Source organism: Gorilla gorilla, chromosome 17, assembly GCF_029281585.2.
Source record: "Gorilla gorilla gorilla isolate KB3781 chromosome 17, NHGRI_mGorGor1-v2.1_pri, whole genome shotgun sequence".
Classification (NCBI taxonomy): domain Eukaryota; kingdom Metazoa; phylum Chordata; class Mammalia; order Primates; family Hominidae; genus Gorilla; species Gorilla gorilla.
In genome coordinates this window covers 31,850,246-31,873,330 of record NC_073241.2, presented here as the reverse complement: position 1 = coordinate 31,873,330, position 23,085 = coordinate 31,850,246, and the positions used below count along the sequence as shown (strand labels likewise).

Sequence of the window (23,085 nt, the reverse complement as noted above, 5' to 3'; positions counted from 1 at the left end):
GGAAAAAATTTTTTAAATAAATACATAAAAGCCTACAACTTCTGTATTGTGACAATTTTAATAATTTTTTCCAATAAGGCAAATAAAACTGACAAGCAAGACCGCTTTTCTCTCCACTCCTGAGGCAGATAAGAAATGAGTGTTTAATCAGTCATGGTTTTTAACTAGACTATAAATTCTAGGAGCCATAATAACTCTGTCTTGTTCCCCTTCACACTGTATACTTACTGGCATTCCTGCATAAACACTGAAATAAGTTTTTTCAAAAAAAGATATTAGAAAGTGAATACTGAAAATTAAAAGCGTCACAGAAGTACACATCCAGAGGAACTATATAAATGGCCTTCAAACTCCAAGTATGAACAAAAGCCAATCTAGTAAAGCATTTAATAAAATGGTTAACATTTGGGATAAGGCATTCAATAATGGTTCATTGTGAAGTATTCACATATTCAAAATAAAGAACTCTGGAGCTAAAAAGTCGTATTCAAATAGTTTAGTTCTTTAATTTATGCGCACATATTTTTGTTTAGACAGTTCTTAATCCTGAATATTTAATTTTAATTGAAGTCTTCAGTATTGTATTTTTCTTTAATTAACCAAGTGTTGATGATATTGAAATGTCTACCTCAGGCACTATACCTGGTCTGTATGGTTTCCTTTTTCTCTTTTTGACACCATCTGTTCCTTCCACTCCCTTAGTTTCATCATCCACAGCTTCCCGCTCAGGACTAGATTCTGATTTTCCATCACAATCCATAAGTTCTCCTTCTGGAAAAAAGTAAATATATACACAAAACTGGAAAACCCTATCAAATATATAATCCCTACATAATGGGGAATAAAAAGTAGGGTTGTTGCTGAACCATTTTAATTGTACATCCCTGTTGGTAGGGAAAGTATGAAAGGAGATAGAAGCAGCCCCAAATGGTTGTAGAAATTGTGCTGCTTAGTGCAGTGTTCCCATGAAATAAAACATAATCAGAGAAGGGGAACACAGAACTCAGAGTTCTGTTAAGTGCAATCCATTTGCACTTAACAAATTCATTTGCTTTTAATTATGTCTTCAGGTCCAGGTCTCTAGACTAGAACTCTCTTCTGAGCTTCAACCACAGCTATAATTGAATATTACCTAGTTACTGAAAACTGTATATCCAAAATGAACTATTAATTTAAAATAAACTTTCTCCTTTTTCCCATGTTACCTATCATCGTTAAAAGGCATGGAAATGTAACCTGGAGAAGACAGAGGCCTGGAAGACCACCTTAATCATTCCTAATCTCTTTCCTCCTACAACCAAGACTCCTCAATACCTCTGAAATGCATTTTATCACTCTCTACTACCATCTTAGTCCAACCTCAGATGACTCACTATTAATACAATATGCTCCTATCTAGTTCCCCACCTCAAAGCTTACCTCTCTCCAATCAATTCTTTAAATTACTGCATAAATGATCTTTCTATAAATATGTATCAATTTTCTGCTTAAAATCCTTTCATGTCTTCCCAATGCCCTCAAAATAAACTTCAAATTGCAAGGCCCATTACAACAGTCTCTTGTAAACTTTCCAGCTTCATCTCACTCCCACCAGTGAACTACACTCAGTTCTTTGAATGTATCAAGCTCTTTCTTCCACTATCTTCCCCAGTTTCTGCCTTCTACCTAACTTATCTTTCAGGATTTATTCTAAACTTCACTGTATTAAAGAATTCCTGATATTTAGATAAGATTATGTCAAACAGTTTTATGCTCGTATGTGTGAACGTCATGCTTCATTTTTATTGGTCCTTTAAAATCTGTGTCCCTGCTAGATTATATTCTCCATGAGAACAGGTACACAGATTTTCTTAGTAACAGATGTATTGTTAGTAGGATACCTAATACATGTTCAATAAATACTTCACTGAATGAGGTAAATGGAATGCTTAGAGAATGCTATTTTAGAGAATGCTATTTTAACACTGTGGTAATCAAACTTTTCCAAGTTATATATGCTTTACATTGTATTGCAGGAAAAAGACATGTTTATCAAATACATTTTAAAATCAAGTTGTTAACTCCTTCAATATTCTCAGTATTAGAGATAACGTATTTCTGTAATGGCATGAACAGGGTATTTGTCTTTTCTTTTTTATTATATTTGGTCTATATTTGAGGCCAATTCCATAACAATCTGATAATGGCTATGGACTTATGACTAAACCATGAAAAGAAAAGTTTATAGACCAGGCACGGTGGCTCATGCCCATAATCCCATCACTTTGGGAGGTCAAAGCAGGTGGATCACTTGAGGTCAGAAGTTCCGTACCAGCTTGACCAACATAGTGAGTCTCTACTAAAAATACAAAATTATCTGGGCGTGGTGGTACACGCCTAAAATCCCAGCTATTCAGGAGGCTGAGGCAGGAGAATTGCTTGAACCCGGGAGGGGGAGGTTTCAGTGAACCGAGATCGTGCCATTGCACTCCAGCCTGAGCAACAAGAGTGAAATTTCATCTCTCAAAAAAAAAAAAAAAAAAAAGCCGGGCGCGGTGGCTCATGCCTGTAATCCCAGTACTTTGGGAGGCCAAGGTGAGCGGATCATGAGGTCAGATGGAGACCATCCTGGCTAACGCGGTGAAACCCCGTCTCTACTAAAAATACAAAAAATTAGCCAGGTGAGGTGGCTGGTGCCTGTAGTCCCAGCCACGTGGGAGGCTGAGGCAGGAGCATGGCGTGAACCCGGGAGGCAGAGCTTACAGTGAGCGGAGTTGGCACCATTGCACTCCAGCCTGGGTGACAGCGAGACTCTGTCTCAAAAAAAAAAAAAAAAAAAAAAAGAAAGAAAAGAAAAGAAAAAAGAAAATTACTGAAAAAAAACAAACACCAAAGATGACAATACCAATTGTTTACCTTCAAATAAACCCACCTAAAAGTTAATGACAGGGAATTTTGGGTTAAGGTGGCAGACTAAATTCATACATTAAAATTATTCTCCTGAAACCCTACTAAAAACACACTGAAATAATCTATTTTTAAAAGATAAAATCAAGCTGTGGCATGGTGGCATGCCTGTAATCCCAGCTATTTGGGAGGCTGAGGTGGGAGAAGAGAATTGCTTGAGCCCAGAAGGTTGAGGCTACAGTGAGTTATGACCACCCTACTGCATTCCAGCCTGGACAACAGAGAAAGACCCAATCTCCTTAAAAAAAAAAAAAAAAAAGACAATAGGAAAGGAGAAAAACAACTTAACAAAGGCAAATTCTCAGTTGAGAGCAGAAAGAACTGAAAAAAAGAATCCAGTTTATAACAATCCTCAGAAGGCTGAGAAACTAGGAAAACTGGCCACCTTTGGAAATAAGTGGGAGAAAACTGAAGCAACAAGAGATTTAATTATCTGCAGAAGTTATACTCCCTACACCTGCTTCCTAGGTTTACACACTGAGAAGCTGCTACTCTCATTTGTGGGATGCAGGATTCCTGGGTGACCTTAAATGGAACAATGGGATGAAGATCGAAAATAGGACCAAGAAAATATGGGCATACTAAGTGTGGACAACCCCATTCTGCTCCCGTTGCCGGACCCCACATTTCCCCACTGAATTCTCAGAAAGCTATCAGCCAGATCTCTAGCCTCCAAGTATGAGGTTTGAAAAGACTGTTGTGGGGAACCTGATCAGTTCAAGAAGAACATCTAAAGATACTGAAACCAGAGGGTTCACCAAATGGTCAGCACAAATCACCCCACTAAACTTACAAATCGACAAGCACCACCACATACTCAAAGCTTTCTAATCAACTACTTAATTCCTTTTTTAAAAATAAAAATACTATCTATCCAGTCTCCATCTTTAGTTCTTCACTTTTAATCATGCATGTACCATAAAGATTATCTGACAATGGTCTATAACAAGCTTGTCCAACCTGCAGCCAAGATGCTTTAAATGCAGCCCAACACAAATTCATAAACTTTCATAAAACATTATGAGACTTTTTATGAGGTTTTTTGTTTTTTTTTAAAAAGCTCATCAGCTATCATTAGTGTATTTTACGTGTGGCCCAAGACAATGCTTCTTCCAATGTGGGCCATGGAAGCCAGAAGATCTGCAACACCCTTGATCTGTAACATAAAAGACAGAGACCTGAGAACATAAAAGACAATTTGGAATTAACAGACTAAGTAGGAAGTAAAGAAAATCTTCAAAAAGATTAAAATCCTCTGAGGGATAATATAAGATACCCTTGAGGCAAGAATAGGATGCTACAAAAGAAACATTCAAAGGGAGGAAAGAAAGCTCTTGAAATAACTGAAATAAAAACAAAACTCAGTAGAGGAAGATAAAATAAGGACATGAATTGGAAAGAAGCAGAGAAAAACTGAGTATGTTTCACATCTGAAAAGCAGAATTCTGGAAAAAGAGAGGGAATTGTTATCAATAATATAGTTCAAGAACATTTCCTACCACTGAAGGATATAAGACAGCAGACTGAAAGAGACCACTCAGTGCCTAACAAAACAGATTTTAAATGTCAAAAATAGACAAAAACAGACGTTATCCTCATGAAATTTTAGAACACTGAGGACAAAGAATTTCTTAAAATCTTAAGAGCTTCCAAGAAAACGCAGGTCACATAGAAAAAACCGAGTTCTTCATATACTAGAAACTAAAGACGGTGGATCAATTGACTAAAAATGATAAATGAAAATGTATTTCCAACCTGGAAAAGATGAGTCAGGTAGGAAGGTAAAATAAAGACATTTTCAGAAGTATATAATGCTCAAAACTTACCTTCCACACATTCTCTGTCAGGGAGCTACGGAAGATACGTTCCACCCAAATTGAGGGAAGAAATAAAGGGAAATTCATGAAATTGCAGAAAACACATGTAACACAGGAGAAAACAGAAGATGATCTCCAGAATGATAAAGAGGAAATCCCCAAATTAATCATATGTAATGGTTTGTGGCCAAGGATAGCACTGGATCTAGTACAAAGACCACCTTTCACCTGAAACAATGCACACAAGGACAGTAAAAACCAAGAGAGCACTTTTATTGATGAGGTTCATAGTGACACCAGTAAGCATACATGTTGAGACAAATGGCATAAAGTAGCACATACAGTGCCCTAACACAAGTGGTATCACTGTAGCTAAAGTCTCTTCTAACCAACATCTTCACAAGGGCCTTCTGATTCCCACATGCTAAAATAAAGAAAAAGACCGTTATTGGCCAGGCACGGAGGCTCATGCCTGTAATCCCAGCACTTTGGGAGGCTGAGGTGGGTGGATCACGAGGTCAGGAGACAGACACCATCCTGGCTAACACGGTGAAAACCCATCTCTACTAAAAATACAAAAAATTAGCCAGGCGTGGTGGCGGGTGCCTGTAGTCCCAGCTACTCCAGAGGCTGAGGCAAGAGAATGGCATGAACTTGGGAGGCAGAGCTTGCAGTGAGCCGAGATTGTGCCACTACACTCCAGCCTGGGCGACAAAGCAAGACTCCATCAAAAGAAACGAAGAAAAGAGAAGAGATGAGACGAGGACAGAAAGAAAGACAGAAAGAAAAGAAAAGAAAAGAGAAAAAGACCGTTATCACCCAAATATGAGAAATTCTCCCATATATACATACTTGTATCTAGATGACTAATCTCTGGAAAGTTATAAGAAAACACTGGTTCTTTCCAAGGAAGGGATGGCCAAAAGGTAGGCTAACTTAACATTGTTCACTCTTTTTAAGACTTTTGTATTTCTTGTATCATGCACAGGTATTGCCTATTCAAAAACAAACCTACAACAGGGAAAGACTGAAAGCTTTTCTTCAATATCTGCTACAAGACAAGGATGCCTACTCTTAACACTTATATTCAACATAGTCCTAGCCAGAGCAATCACATAAGAAAAGGAAATAAAAGGCATCAGCAGAAAAAAGGGGGTAAAATTATCCCTGTGTGCAGATGACATGATCTTGTATGTAGAAACCCCTAAAAATTCCACAGTTACTAGAGTAAATGAATTCAGTCAAGTAGCAGGATACAAAATCAATATACAAAAATCAGATGTATTTCTTTATACAAATAATGATCTGAAAAAAATCAAGAAAACATTTCCACTTAAAATAACATCAAAAAAATAAAACACTGAGGAACAAACTTAATGAAGGAAGTGAAAGCTTTATATACTAAACACTATAAAATACAGACAAAGTAAACTGAAGACACACAGCCGGGCATGGTGGCTCACGCCTGTAATCCCAGCACTTTGGGAGGCCAAGGCGGGTAGATCACCTGAAGTCAGGAGTTCAAGACCAGCCTGGCCAACATGGCGAAACCCTGTCTCTACTAAAAATACAAAAGTTGGCCAGGCGGGCGTGGTGGCAGGCACCTGTAATCCCAGCTACTTGGGGGGCTGAGGCAGCAGAATTGCTTGAACCCAGGAGGAGGCGGAGGTTGCAGTGAGCTGAGATCACACCACTGCACTTCTGCCTGGGCAACAGAGTGTGACTCTGTCTCAAAAAACAGAAAAAAACTAAAGACACAAATAAATATAACGATATCCCCAAGTTTGTGGATTGGAAGAATATTGTTAAAATGTCCATACTATCCAAAGTGATCTACAGATTCAATGCAATCCCTATCAAATTTCCAAAGGCATTTTTCACAAAAATAGAAAACACAATTCTAAAATTTGTATTAAATCATAAAAGACGCTGAATAGCCAAAAGAATCTTGAGAAAGAAAAACAAAGTAGGAGGTATCACACTACCTGATTTCAACTTATATTACAAAGTGATAGTTATCAAAACAGTATGGTACTGGCATAAAAACAGACACATGGATTAATGGAACTGAATACAGAGCCCAAAAATAAACCCAAGCATATATTATGAGCTAATTTTTGACAAGTCCAACAAGATACAATAGGGAAAAGATGGTTTCTTCAATAAGTAGTGGTAAGAAAACTAGATATCTATATGCAAAAGAATGAAACTGGACCTGATGCCTATCTTACACATCATACATAAAAAGCAACTCAAAATAGATTAAATACCTAACACCTGAAACCATAAACCTCCTTGAAGGAAATTTAGGAGAAAAATTTCTTAATATCCTCCTTGACAATGATTTTTTGGATATCCCATCAAAAGCTCAGGTAGCAAAAGCAAAAATAAGCAAGTGGGACTACATCAAGCAAATAAGCTTCTGCATAGCAGTAAAAAAACAAAACAAAACAGGGGTAAAAAGGTAGGACAGGGATTAGGGGAGAATACTGGCAAACCACACATCTGATAAGGGGTTAAAATCCAAAACATATAAGGAACTCACACAACTCAGTAGCAAAAAAAAAAAAAAAAAAAACCCAAATAACTGGATTTTAAAATAGGCAAGGACCTGAATAGCCATTTTTCCAAAGTCATACTAATGGTCAAATGGTATATGAAAAGATGCTCAACATCATAATCATGAGGAAAATGAAAATTAAAACCACAATAGATATCATCTCGTGTCTCTTATAATGACTATTATCAAAAAGGCAAAGACATAAGTGTTGGTGAGGATGTGTAGAAAACGAAACCTTTGTACATGGTTGATAGGAATGTAAATTAGTATAGCCATTATTGAAAACAGTATAGAGTTTCCTTAAAAAAAATACAACTACCATAAGATCCAACAATGCCTCTGTTGGGCATATATTCAAAGGTAATAAAATCAGCATCTGAGAGAGACATCTGCACTCCCACGTTCATGGCGGCATTACTTCCAATAGCCAAGATATGGAAACAAACTAAGTGTCCTGATGGACAATTTACTTACCCATTCAAGGACAGATGAATGGATAAAGAAATTGTGACGTTTGTATATACATATATTAAGTCCTCCCTTAATGTCATCAATAGGTTCTTGGGAACTGAGACGTTAACCTAAATGAACATACAGCAGGTCCTCAAGTAACACTGTTTCCTTCAATCTAATTTTGGCATAATGCAAAATGAAAAAATAATCAGTTTTGTCATACTTTTTTTCCCCTCTTAACCACAGTTTCTAAGAACTTACTGATGACAATGAGGACTTTATACGATGGAATAGTTAGCTTTAAGAAAGGAGATACTGCCATTTGTGACAACATGGATGAACCGGGAGGAAAGTATACTAAATAAAGTAAGCCAGACACAGAAAAATACTGTATGATCTCACTTAATAAGCAGAATGGGAGGCAGCGGGGTGAGAAGCTGAACGTATAGAGAGTAGAATGGTGGTTTTCAAGGGTCTGGAGGTAGAGAATGGGTGGGATGGGCAGAAGTAGGTCGGAGGGTACAAATCTGCAGTTAGGTAAGATGAATAATTCTAGAGATCAAATTAATACACAGCATGAGAACCATAGTTAATAATATTGTGTACAGAAAATTTGCTGAAAGAGATTTTAGGTGTACACACACAGAAACAGACATTTTGTGAAGGATACAGACATTTGTTTGACCATAGTAATCATTTCACTATGTATACAAAGCATGTTGTATACCTCAGATATGTATAATAAAAAAATGAAAAAAAAAACCAAAAAACTGTATCCTACCTTCCAAAAACAGTTTCAAATGCATTATGTCTTTGGATTTAGCAAGGAATTCACCTTTGCAGGCCCACTTACATACAACAGTATAAATATACCAGTTGATTCATTGTACTATTCACAGTAAAAGATTGAAAGAAAACCGGGCACGGTGGCTCACGCCTGTAATCCCAGCACTTTGGGAGGCCGAAGCAGGCAGATCACGAGGTCAGGAGATCGAGACCATCCTGACTAACATGGTGAAACCCCGTCTCTACTAAAAGTACAAAAAAATTAGGCGGGCATGGTGGCGGGCGCCTGTAGTCCCAGCTACTCAGGAGGCTGAGGCAGGAGAATGGCGTGAACCCAGGAGGCGGAGCTTGCAGTGAGCGAAGATCGTGCCACTGCACTCCAGCCTGGGTGACAGAGCAAGACTCTGTCTCAAAAAAAAAAAAAAAAAAAGATTGAAAGACACCCAAAGGTCTATCAACAGGGGAAAGAACAGGTAAATTAAACTGCTTATATATCCATACAAAGGAATATTTGCAGCCATAAAAAAATGAAGGAAAGTAAAAAGTAGTAAGACAAAAAGAATAAAATATATATACACACACACACACACACAATATATATATATATATACACACACATTTCCTTGTACATGCATAAAACACATCTGGAAGGTTACACGAGAAACCTCTGAGGTTTCTGGAGATGTAAACTGGGGGCATGAAGGCATGGGAAAGGGAGAGACTTCACTGTTTACCTTTTTATTATTTTCCAATTTTAAATCATTTGAATGTATAACTTGTCTAAAAATCAAATTTTAAAAGTTGAGGGAATTAACATTACAGAAAGTAACAAACCTCAAGGAAGCAGCCACCTTCACCAGATGGACAGTCTACCTCACTCTTCCCACGCTCCAGTAGTTACTGAATGCCACTCTCCTCCCTCCATTCAGTCTGCCCCACCTGCTGGCCTTCTAGAGCCTCAGTGCAGTCCTATTCCCACACCTCCAAACACATCCATACACTGTGATGGTCGATCTGGGACCACCAGTTGAGAGGAAATGTGTTGTGTTTCCACTCTTGAGACAAACAGAGTGTTATTTTATTGAGGTTTGGGATTTTTTTCTTGCATTAACAGGGTTTGTAGATCCCAGTAGGTGAATGAGAAAGAAGTATGCTTTTATTGCATAAGGAATTTGTTTCTGATACACCATAGTGATGATGTATGACTTTTCTTAAAGAAGTGGTTATTAGAAGAGTTAAAAATCAATAGAAACAAAAAGTCATAGGTATTGTTCCAATACTCCAGGAACATCACAATTTGGATTCTGTAGATGTGTGTAATATAATGTGTAATATTACATTCTGACAACCTCAAGTTGAAAACTGCACAGCTGAAGATCACTTATAGTCAGTAACACTTTTCAAACTTTAATTTTAAATTCATCAAGTCTCTCCCTAATATATCATACTTTTTAATAAAGGAAACTGCCAGATACGCTATAATACAGAGGAAAACGTTTATATACTCTTTCATTATAATTTTTCCACAACTTCCAAAATGAAGAAAAAGACATGGAAACATTAAGCTCAGAGAATAATTGTGGCAGACAATTCCCTCCTCCTGAAAGTTCAATTACCCCAACACAGGCATAATTTCTTACTAACTCAAAAGGAACTGAATTCACATATAAAGACAAACGTGGGATTCTGTTGAATTCTGTTGGACAGAGAACACAATTGCTCAAGCACTGGTTGGGCACTTGTATTCTAATAGCTCACGGTTACTGAGCACTCCATGTCTGGGAAGAGCCAGTGCTGGGTGCCTGGCATGCATCCTTGCACCTCATCAGCACAACTATCCTATGGGCTCATCCTGGTTAACCTATTTTATAAATGAGAACACTAGCATCAGAGAAGTTAAAAAATTTGCCTAAAAACATCCAGAGTAGGTTTCATCGTTGCCCACTACTTTATAATGCTTTCCCAAGGGTACTGAGACGTTATCAAAACATGTTAGTGAAACAGTCTAAAACATCACAAATTTTAGGTTAATAAAAAATACCCAGAAAAGGGCAGCGTTATTAGAAATCTCAGCATAACGTAATAATAAGAACTTATGATGATTGTATTCTTTTCCTATTTTTTCTCCCATACAGGCATATGAAATACCATAAAACTTATTTTAGGGGTGTGTGAGTACATGTAGTTTCAGGATAATATAGTAATCTAAAACATTTTTAATATGGCAAAGTGTGGCAATACTAAATTTTTAAAAATGATTTTTATTTAGCAAACAGAAAGCAAAAATGTTGTCCAAGTAACATGCATTTATTTTATCCCTAGGAATGTACCTTTCCTTCTGCAAAGGATGTGAGATCCTGGCATGTAAATGAACATGAGGGACTAGTCATGAAAATACTGTATATTCAATTCCTTAAATTCTAAAATTGTCTTAGCATTTAACATCCAACACACTAAAGAATCTTTTTTCATATTCAATATAAATAAGGACAAATTCAGTAAACTCAGATGGGCTATTTTTTCACGTAAATTTTAAAAAAGCAAGGGCAATTTTTCAACTGATTTTCTTTTACCGATACGAGTCAATGAGAAAATATGAAATTGAAACATATCACCATTTCTCAGTGTTTACAAGTGGTAAGTCACAAGGAAAACCTTCCAAGGTCTTCTGTGTTGTTTTAAAAAGGTATTATAATCACATAATTTGGGAAACAATGTGTACTATTATCAAGAAACCTTTCATATTTTGTGAAATGGAGCACTTCCCAAATTTAAGAGACTATGGAAACCTTTTTCAGACATTTTTTAACATCCTCAGAAATTGAAATTCTTGTTAATGCTGATCTGATCAATTCCTCCAAGTATATGGACTACTTCTTTGCAAACTCCAGGCCCCCAAATCAAATCACCTGTTCAACTGTATCTGAAAATCAGTTACATACAAGCATCAGAAAGTGTTTCTCCCAGCAACATAGACCCAAAACACATTAAAAAACAAAAATTATCAAGAACATACAAAAGACATATCTTTTCATATATTTATTTATTTTTTGAGATGGAGTCTCACTCTGTCACCAGGCTGGAGTGCAGTGGCTCGATCTTGGCTCACTGCAACCTCTGCCTCCTGGGTTCAAGCAATCGTCTGCCTCTGCCTCCCAAATAGCTGGGATTACAGGTGCTTGACACCACGCCCAGCTAATTTTTGTATTTTTAGTAAAGACAAGGTTTCACCATGTTGGCCAGGATGGTCTTGATCTCCTGACCTCAGGTGATCCACCCGCCTTGGCCTCCCAAAGTGCTGGGATTACAGGCATGAGCCACCGAGCCTGGCCACAAAAGACATACCTTTTCAAAGCCACAATTACCTCTCACCTGGACCATTGTTTCTCACTGATCTACCTGTCATAACTCTTGCACCTAATCATCTACTTATATCATAGGAGAGTGTTCCTCTTAAAATATAAATAAGATCATGGTGTTCTCCTTTTCAGAAACATTCAATGGCCTCCTATTCCGTTGCTATTAAGCACAAACTACTGACACATCACCTTATGGTTGTGTGAGATATACTGAGCCGTCCTTCTTGTCCTCACATCTCTAATCTTCTCACCTTCTGACTGTCCCCTCTGCTCACTCTGTTGGTCTCCACAACACTCTTCAAACATGCTCAGCACACTCTCACCCAGAGCCTTTACACTGGCTTCCTCACTGTATGGGATGCTCTTCTCTCAGGTAATCAAGTGGCTCACTCACTCACCTCTTTAAAATCTGTGCTCAAATACTGCTTTCTGTTCATATGGACCCTAAACACCTGTCTGTACTTCCAATTCCTTTTTTTTTTTTTTTTTTGGAGACGGAGTCTTGCTCTGTTACCCACGCTGGAGTGCAGTGGTGCAATCTCGGCTCACTGTAACCTCCGCCTCCCAGGTTCAAGCAATTCTCCTGCCTTGGCCTCCCAAGTAGCTGTGATTACAGGTGCATGCCACTGAGCCTGGCTAATTTTTGTATTTTTAGCAGAGAACGGGTTTCACCATGTTGGCCAGTCTGGTCTCGAACTCCTGACCTCAAGTGATCTACCTACCTTGGCCTCCCAAAGTGCTGAGATTACAGGCATAAGCCACTGTGCCTGGCCAGGCAATTCCTCTTTATCAAACTTAATTTTTACCATGGGACTTGCCAAACACATTATAATTAACTGATTTTTTTTAAGAGTTGAGTTACCTAACATTAAAATATAAACTCTATGCAGAGAATTCTACCTGTTTTGTACACTGATATGATTTCCAACATCTGACATACAGTAGGTATTCAATAAATTCTATTGTCTCAAAGCCGGCTGCAGAGGCACATGTCTATAGTACCTGCTACTTGAGAGGCTGAGGCAGGAGGATCACTTGAGCCCAGGAGTTGGAAACCAGCCTGGGCAATGTAACAAGACACTGCCCCTTAAAAAAAAAAAAAACTATGAAATAAAATGTAATGGAACAGAAATAATTATCGCTTCAATTCTGAATCAGTTGAAAATAAATAACCACCCCAAAAATGAGGAAACCTACAGTAATCCTCTTTAATTCATATTGGATTTTAGGTTACTATTAAAACATTTTGCTATCTCAAGGATTCAGCAGGCTGAGCAGAGCAGATAGCTTGAGCCCAGGAGTTCAAGATCAGTCTTGGCAAAATGGCAAAACCCCATCTCTACAAAAAAATACAAAAATTAGCCAGGCGTGGTGGCCCGCATCCAAGGTCCCAGCTACTCAGGAGGCTGAGGTAGGAGGGTCGCATGAACCCAGTAGGCAGAGGTTGTAGTAAGCCAAGATCATGCCACTGCACTCTAACCTGGGCAACAGAGCAAGACCCTGTCTCCCAACCAAAAAAAAAAAAAAAAAAAAAAAAAAAAAAAAGAATTCAGCTAGAAAAACCTTATATTTACTTTGATTAAGAAAATGTTTATAAACCAATACTTTATGATGCACACTGGTGAATATGAAGTTATACCTGAAGTAATATTAAATGACAGCTTTTCCATTTCTAGAATGTATGCATCAACTACCTTCACTTAAACATGGTATTATCCAAGCTCACAGTATCTGAGAAGGTTTGTGTCATTATCTAGCAAACTAAAGTCAAGCCCTCTGTATTTCCCCACCTGTGATCTTCAAAGATATGGTGCTCCTTGAGATTTCTGTAAGGTAGGTCTGTTCTAAAACGTGTGAAAGGAAGAGAACCTGAAAAGGCAAGGTCTAAGAAGATCACTCATTTGGAGATGGCAAGGGTCACATCGGGGTTATCTAAGTCAGTGTGATTTACCCTTTGGTAAATCATACACATATTTCAAAAGTTACTTTATATGCTGTAATTCTTGCACACATATTTCATGGAAAATAAATTAGTATTACCTCGACTATCATCCATATCACCATCCCTTGAATGTTCTGATTGGATGTCTGGAGGGGTCTGAAGGATGGCCACGCTCTTCTGATTTATAATCTTCAATTTCAGTTTTGGTTTTGACAGTTTTCTTCTTGGAACTGCAACTGTGAGGCTCTGTAACTGAGTCATCCCTGATTCAGTCAAACACACACCATCCTGGGTATAAGTCTTGGGTGGGTCTAAAATTACAAAATCCCAAGAATACAAATCTAAACTTTCATTTTAAATTTGACTGATTACTGATTACTGATACCCATGTCAAGGGAATGTGACTGTAGTTCCAGAAAGCAATTACGTATCTATGAAATGCATGAATAATTAACTTCATGAAACCCAATAAAAACTAGGAAAAATAGGTCAAACTTCCTTGGATTATAGGCAGAAATGTTACATGTTTTTAAAAAATGGTCTTCCTGGGCCGGGTGCGGGGGCTCATGCCTGTAATCCCAGCACTCTGGGAGGCCGAGGCGGCAGGCAGATCACGAGGTCAGGAGATCGAGACCATCCTGGCTAACACAGTGAAACCCTGTCTCTTCTAAAAATACAAAAAATTAGCCGGGCGTGGTGGCGGGCACCTGTAATCCCAGCTATGCGGGAGGCTGAGGCAGGAGAATCGCTTGAACCCGGGAGGTGGAGGTTGCAGTGAGCCGAGATCGTGCCACTGCACTCCAGCCTGGGTGACAGGGCGAGACTCCGTCTCAAAAAAGTCTTCCTGGCATTTCTATTTTCATGTCCCAACAAAAAGAGTTAGAAGCACTGCAAAGAAATGCAATGCTCAGCTAATCCACTATGAGCTTTTTCCTGGAAAAGATCAAAAGGCAGGGATCTATTTACACAAGAAAAGAGAGAATACTCCAGAAGCTCATCTGGAAAAATCAGAGTATCAACATAATTACTAATAGGGAGAAGTAATAAATAAGTACAAATCCTGCAGATTTAATTTTAAATGTACAAAACTGTTGTTCCTTAGAACAATTCCTGTACTATCCAAATGTTTTTGTATCAGGTACTATTAAATACAAGTATTCAAAAGAATGACTGTTTAATAAGAATGTCATATTAATCACCATACTAGGCTTATTAATTATTTTAAAAATTAACAGATTGAATTAATTCTAAAAGAAATCTGCTTGCTAACTAGGCCGTATTTTCTGCTAACTGATAATTAAGCACAGTAATATATCAATGAAACCAAAGTAAGTATGGCATTAATGGTTATTCTAAGAGCTGTTATTTTTGTTGCCAACTTGCTGAAATTTATAGGAATACTGCCCCAGTAAAGCTGGATGACATTTTATATATCATTGTGGAAATGATTACCAACATTATGGAATTTGGATAGAACACCCATATGATTGAAGCAGATTTTACAAGTGGTAAGCCAATTATGTAAAAATTAAGCAAAGTAAATTAATTAAATTAAGTAAAGCATTTCAAATTTTACCTAGCTCTTTTACTTTTGTGACAATTTGTGCTACAAGTGAAGATCCACAGCAGTCTGAGGAAGGCACTGAAATGAAAAAAAAAATCCAGGTAATTCTTTTCAGAAAAGGTAAAGTGTATTTACATACTTATATATGATTAAATTTTCTGTTTCTATACTCATTTTATTAAAATAAATGTTTGAACACTAAAGTTAAAAGCACTTTTTAAAGCAACAACAAAACAAGAAGTGATGAAGGAAATACTCAAGTCATGGAGGAAAACCTGGCTAAGAAAGAATCAACACATTGGATTTTGACATATTGTCAATAACTACAAGATCATGTTCCTTGGAAGCAAAATTATAGTTTACATCTAAAGTATGTGCTTTTTATTGTTTCATGTAAATTGTTTTATAACAAGTTGTGATAAGTCATGTATAACCAACAATAATATTTTTCATAAAATACTTGTCAAAGTAAGTTTCACAAAGATAAAATAGAGTAGAGCTAAGCTAATTCATTGGTTATGGACAGTAAGGTGCAAATGAGTGGTACAAGAGTGCAGACTCACAGTTTAAATTATTCTCTTACCATTAGACGCAGGCATATAGGGTCTGCACATGTTACAATCAAAACCAATGTCTGCTACATTTTCCACTTCTTCCTCAGTATTTAAGTTCTGACGAACTGCATGCATCCATCTAAAAAGACCATATTTGTACATTTTTTAAAAAAAATGGAATATACTGAGAACTGCTACCTTTTAAACCTGTAACACTGAGTCTTCAAACTTAAAAGCCCTAAGCCTCACATGCTCCTCCTACCTTGCCCTTTTCTCCTAACTATCCCTATTAACAGAAAAACTTTCATAGAGCTAAGGAGGAAATAAAAAGGAATGAGAACAACTATTAGAGAGGAAGCAAAGCACATTACATAAGGAAGCTAATTATTTTATAATCATATATTAAATATTTCAAAGACAGCAAGGAAGCTAGTTAGGGCAAACACAAAGGTATTCAGAAAACTGCAAATGGCAGTGCTAGCATATATGGGCTCCAGGCAATGCATCTAACTTGAAGTAGACATATCTCATGGAAAGCGATGTTGAATGGTAATTGGGAAATAAAGTAAAAAGTTGTCTTGCAATGGAACAGATAATTAGTAGCCAGAGTCCCAAGAATACTGTACTACTGATAAAATAATACTATCAATATATGTTCACTGCTTAACTTCTGAAGAGTACAACAATATACCAATGAAAGCAAAGAAACATTCTTGATTTTGAAATTCCACATAATTATGTAGGGAGGGCAGAAGGTGTTATCTAATACCTAGATATCTAGTATCTAGAGCTTTAAGAGAAAGTGGTTTAAGGAGAACAGAAAGTGTTAGATATTTTGTATAATCTATTAAAAGGTTCAGAAACCCTTCATAAGAAACGGCATAGATGAAGGCAATAATTCTCCATCTAATTTCAAGGGATTCCTAAACCCTCAAAAAGGCCTAAATTAAAAATCTTTAGTCTTGGGTGGACATAGTGGCTCATGCCTATAATCATAAAACTTTGGGAGGCTGAGGTGGGCGGATCACAAGGTCAAAAGATGGAGACCATCCTGGCCAACATGGTGAAACCGTCTCTACTAAAAATACAAAAATTAGCTGGGCGTGGTGGCATGGACCTGTAGTCCCAGCTACTCCGGAGGCTGGGGCAGGAGAATCGCTTGAACCCAGGAGGCGGAGGTGGAGTTTGCAGTGAGCCAAGATAGCGCCCCTGCACTCCAGCCTGGCGACAGAGCAAGACTCTGTCTCTAAATTTAAAAACAAAACAAAACAAAACTTTAGTCTGGAGTTGAGAATTCAAAACAGGAAATCAATTCTGTAAGTTTCTAGGTGACTAAAAATCTACAAGGCAAAAAGTTCCATACCTAAAACTTGTGATTAAGGAAAAGCTATTTTCCAGTTTTTTTTGCTACATTTCAAAGAGAAAAGCTTTAAAAAGATGAAAAAATAGCACAATACCTATCACGTTGTCTACATTGCAGAATAAGATCTTCTTCTCTATAGTTTCAATAGCAGACTGGACAGGAAGATAAGCTTGCACAAGGAGCGCACTGTGTGTAATTGTTCTTCCATTCACATCTTAGAGCTGCAGATGTTGCTCCACAGTGTCTGCACCAAACACACCTGAAATCCAAATCCCCCCGAAAAGTCTCAATTTTATTTTCTTAGTTATTCAGTTACTGTAATTCAGGAAGCTACATACGAACATAATGGGGCAAATGATTTAATGTGTATGTGAAAATTTTTCTGATTAGTGGTATCTATCATAGAATATGTGTATTATTCAATTAAATAGGTATGGCTAATTTTTAAAAACTAAAGTGGTATGAGAAAGCTCTGAACTTGAAAGACTGACAAGGCAAACAAACCCTAGAGAACCATTTGCACTTCCAGCCTCGTTTGGGAACTGTCTGCAATGGAGGGTCTAGGCACTAGGTATGATAACTTATGTCACAATCATCACACAGCAGGAGTCTTCCTGTGTCAGTTGCCTTCGCACAGGCCTCACACACAGTGCACTCAAGACACCTCCAACCTTTGCTAAGAACCACTTTAGTGATCTGTGAAAGAAACAACCAATCCATGTGATTTATGCATTAACCTAACATAATCAAATATACTATATAAATTAATATGGTGCTTATGTACCTAGAAGCAGAAAGGGGCAATCAACTAACATTTATTGAGCACCTACGGAGGCCCAATACTGGGTTGGGCATGTTCATACACGCTTTTAGGAGCCTACTGAGCAGAATAATAGAAAATGGCACATATTTTAATGCCTTTTTAAAGTCCACATAATTACCTTATGCTGTACATTTAATGTCCACTATATTTATAGATATAGTGACCAGATTTTAAAGAAATCAAGTAAGCTTCACTGTTATTGATACATAATTTGAAAATACATCAACAAAATCTCCATCTACATTTCCATGCTTAGAATCAATAGAAAAAATACCAAAAAAATTAATGTAAAGCGTGAGTTCTTAGGGACATTTTATGATCTTAGAGGATTTCTATTTAGACTATGAAGCTAGGAATTCTGAAGTTCACATTCATTCCTCTGTTTATTCTCCCCTCTCTCAAGGGTATAACTTAGCAGAATATTTGGGAATCTCCAAATCCCTAACAAACTCCTGAAGGAAACCACACCATGTAATATTAAGGTTGCGGAACTTCTTTAACATCTCAAAAGACTAGGATCGTCAGACAGAACCAATCAAGTGCCCACATTATAATGAAACAGCAAGTAATGAGGGTACGGAATAAAAATTCAGATCATGAGGTACATGAAAGCCTAAAAGCTACCAGAGAAGAAAATAAAAGAGTTAAATTCAAAGGAACACCCATCAGAATGGCACAAAACTTCCCAACTCCAGATGCTAGAAGAGTATAAGTTTCCAATTCTACAGGAAAATACTTTTCAAAGTACAATTCTCAACCTAGCTACACAAGCAACTATGTGTGAAGAGAGAATACGTTGTAGACACAGGAAGACTCAAAATTCAGCTCCTTCATTCTCCTTCTAATAAAGTTACTTAGAGATATGCGGAACAGAATGAGGATGTATTACAAAGAAAAGGAAGACTTGGGATCTATAAATCAACAGATCCAACAAAGAACATCAGGCCAGGGAAGTTTAAGGATGAGAACAACACACCCAGAAGCCACTGGCACATATCAGAGCAGGAGAAGGGAATGTCTAGAAGGAGGGTAGGACTTCTCCCAGAAAAAAACAGTGCTTTAAAAAATAATCTTATATGATAGTTCTATAGTAGGCAAAAACAAAGAACGAATGGAGAGTCACTATTACTTTCTTGTTATTAAAAACTCCATGAAAGACAAAAGAAACTCATAGTATACTGTTTAGATCTGCAGTGAACATTTACTGAGTCATAACCAACACCTTATTAATTGAACTAAACATAGTAATACAACTATATTGGGAGAAGGAAGGGGGTGTATTTTAAGAGCTAAATCAGAATTTATTTATTCATAGCAGAAAGTCAACAAAATCTAGCATTGATAAAGCAGTAAACCAGTTGATTATTTAGAGCTGTAACATTAACCACAAGAAAAAAGACCTGAAAAGATTAAAAGTGATTGCCTCAGATGTGGAGGTAGAGTAAGACAAGAGTTGGTTGTTCATTACAAGGCCTTTTTTTTTTTTTTTGAGATGGAGTCTTGCTCTGTTGCCTGGGCTGGAGTGCAGTGGTGTGATCTCAGCTCACTGCAACCTCCGGCTCCCATGTTCAAATAATTCTCCTGGCTCAGCCTCCTGAGTAGCTAGGACTAGAGGAATGAGCCACCACACTCGGCTAATTTTTGTATTTTTAGTAGAGATGGGGTTTTACTGTGTTAGCCAGGCTGGCTTGAACTCCTGCCCTCAAGTGATCCACCCACCTCGGCCTCCCAAAGTGCTGGGATGACAGGTGTGAGGCACCACACCCGACCCGTTACAAGGCTTTTAATGTCATTTGATTTTTAAACATGTATATTTATTATTTTGATTAGCTTATTGATTTTTAAGAATTTGTCTTAGATTACCAAGTTAGTATGTTATTTGCCCAAATGAAGGAAATGGCCTGGGGTAAGATCAGGGTGGCTTAGAGCAGTAGCCAGCAAACATTTCCAATAAAGGGCCAGAGAGTAAACACAAAGTTTTGAGGGCCATATGATCTGTTGCAACTTTATAAAAACTCTGCCAGTGTAATGCAAAAACCGCTACAAATATATGTAAACAAAAGAACATGGCCATATTTCAATAAAAGTTTATTTGCAAACACAGGAAATGGGCCAGATTTAGTCTATGGGCCAGTCTGCCCGACCCTGGCTTAAACAATGACCTGAAGACAAAGTGGCAGACAGATCTGAGGTGTTTAGTGGCAGAATTTTTAAAATATTTATCTTCATTCCTATTAAGTTTTCTTCACAGATACCTGTGGTCCCTTTTACAACCAAACTCTCAAGTTTCTCCGCTTATATTCACTCTTCAAAACACTACAGTCTGGTCTCTACACCCACATCCACTCATAACTGCTTAAGCCAGGCTTGTCAAGACCTTCTTATTCTCAAATCTAATGGAAACATTAGTGTTTGTGTTTCTTGACTTCTAGTACTTCAACACTTCAACAATTTCTCCCTCTTTGAAATTTCCTTTTAACTTAGGTACTGGGGTTGTACTATCATTTTTTTCTTCTGTTGAACCAGTTTAGCCTTAGTTTTAAAAGTTTTTTCAAATAAGATGTCATCCAGGATTCCATCCATGGTACCATGTCCAAAGTTGTTACAGATATGTTTTATAATCTAATACGGATACATGCTTCAACGATAATGGAGTAGATGGGACCAGCCTGTTCTCCCATAAGATAGTAGAAAATTGGACAAAGTGTATGAAACAACTGTTTTCAGATATTGGACAACACATAGTAAAGGAGACAGTGGTCTCTGAGAGGAAGGAAACACTCAGGGAGTCCTATGATATTCTGCCTAGAAACATTTTCCAGAACGCTGCCCAGGGAGGGAGAACCTCAGCAGAGTACAATCAATGGCCTCGCTGAGGTTAGGGAAGGTGAGGCAGTGGAATTTGCAGGACACAGTACTCAAAATGAAGAAGCAATAAGGACTAAGAGCTCCAGAAATCTACAAAGGATCCCCTGAAGTCTTTGGTGGAACACCAAGCCGTACTTCTAGAAGCCCAAAGACCCACAACCAGGGGAAAGTACACCTACTGGGAATTTGTAAGCTGCACAATTACCAGAGCTTGCAAAAGGCTCAAAGACAAGTGAAGCACAACCAGTCAGAGTACAAAGACACTGGTGAACAGGGGGTAGAATTCAGTAGTGATCCCAGAAAGGCCAAGTCTTAAGTATAGGGTTAAACTAATGGTAGGACTGCAGCTACCAAAATGTGGACTAGGGAACCCCAGTGGGTCTGTAAAGTTAAAACAAGTTTAAATAATACTAAGATTTAATTTGCCTTTTTTCACTTTATTCACAATTATACAGTGGTGTTTATAGAAGCTACATGTTGTATCATAATATTACACTGACATTGTACAGGTTGTGCTTCTGTAGTCTTGTGTTACAAAATGTTCCTAGTTTTAATTTCTAAAATGCTGAATAGTCCATAGTTAAAATCCTCATGAACAAAAACTATGGCATCCCCAGTAATTTTAAAGAGTGTTAAGGTTCTAAAACCATAAAGTTTGAAAATATCCACCTTAGAGTGAAGGCTTTCTAGACTTGCCCCAGCAAGCTTAAAAAGAAGCTTCAAAGGTATCAAGCTTATCCACAAACAATTGCCTCCTGCAATAAAAATGCAAGCTGAGCCAATTCACATATCCCTAGTATATTTCTAGATACTGCTGTATTTCTCAATGAGACTGCAGTATTCTATACTGTCCAAAACAGTGTTGTGTAAAAGGAACCACACATAATTTTTAAAAACAGGAATAACTAGGTGTCTGATAGTGCACTAATTGTCCAAACTTAACTTATGTAAGTCGTACTCATCTGTAAAATGGGAATTCGGTAATTGTTGGATGGGTTAAAAGAAATATATTACTATCTTGAAAGGGATCTTGTTCAATTTCCTTAGGTCCAAAACATTAAGTATTCTAAAAAACAAAATCTAATGATAGCAGCTACTTTTATACAGAATATAAAGCACAAAGAAGAAAATAAACATGTTTTATGCATATATAACTTCATTTCTAATTGGCTTTATATACTCTGTGTTTTTCAGTCACATACCATGAGCAACTAATTTTAAAAAACTACATAAATTAACCGTACTAGTCTTCTATTTTGGATAGTATTAATTACAATCTTTCATTTTGATTCCTAAATTCACAAAAACCTGTATTACCCTATAAAATAAATACTACTGTAGTTATCAACAAAGAATTCTGAAGGAGATAATGTTGATTGGCTTACTATACTGACATTTTACTGACAATGATATAACACAGTGGTGTCTGAAGGGCAGGGAGAATGGTATAAAAATCACTCATGATTCACAACCTATTATTGAAACTGAGGTTAGTATTTATATTACAAGGTATGGCAATACTAGAAAAGATTTCCTTGTGGAGTATACAGTTTAAGACCTCTGCTGTACAGCTATACCTCCATGCTTGCTTCCAGTGGCCATGACACTTTATTCAAATATGTAAGTTTTATTAAGACTGAGTTCTTAAAAAGAAAAAACCAAGAACCTTAGATAAAACTAGTGAAGTATTGAGACCTGTCCATATTTGAAACCAAGCACACGATACCACTTAAAAGATTCCCCAGAAAGCCTCTATCCTGAAATGCTTGAAAGTGAGCAGTGCTGACTCTCAATTATTACCAATTGCATTAAATATGACACTTGTTTTGTTTCTTTTGGCTATAAGGAGAAAATGTCATTTTGTGTATGAGTGAGCACAGAGGAGAGAGAATGTGGGAAAGAACAGAATGGGCTAATAATTTTTTACTAAATACTCCAGTTCTCAGCTTTATAAATCAACAGACAAAATGAATCAGCTAAACCTAAAACCTTTGTGAATAGTATAGATTGTCTTTTAAATTAAATGCATATATTTTTATGTTTTACTTTT

At 37.3% G+C, this 23,085-nt stretch overlaps 1 protein-coding gene across 1 annotated transcript in view; it reads right to left on the bottom strand.

Moving 5' to 3' along the window:
• The window catches only part of LOC129528467 (histone-lysine N-methyltransferase 2C-like), a 60,288-nt gene that overhangs the window by 25,220 nt on the left and 11,983 nt on the right, over positions 1-23,085 (bottom strand). The window contains 6 exon segments of the mRNA XM_055368863.2: positions 636-771; positions 13,962-14,174; positions 15,440-15,505; positions 16,011-16,120; positions 17,439-17,603; positions 17,859-18,040. Of these exon segments, the coding sequence (XP_055224838.1) occupies positions 636-771; positions 13,962-14,174; positions 15,440-15,505; positions 16,011-16,120; positions 17,439-17,603; positions 17,859-18,040 (872 nt within the window).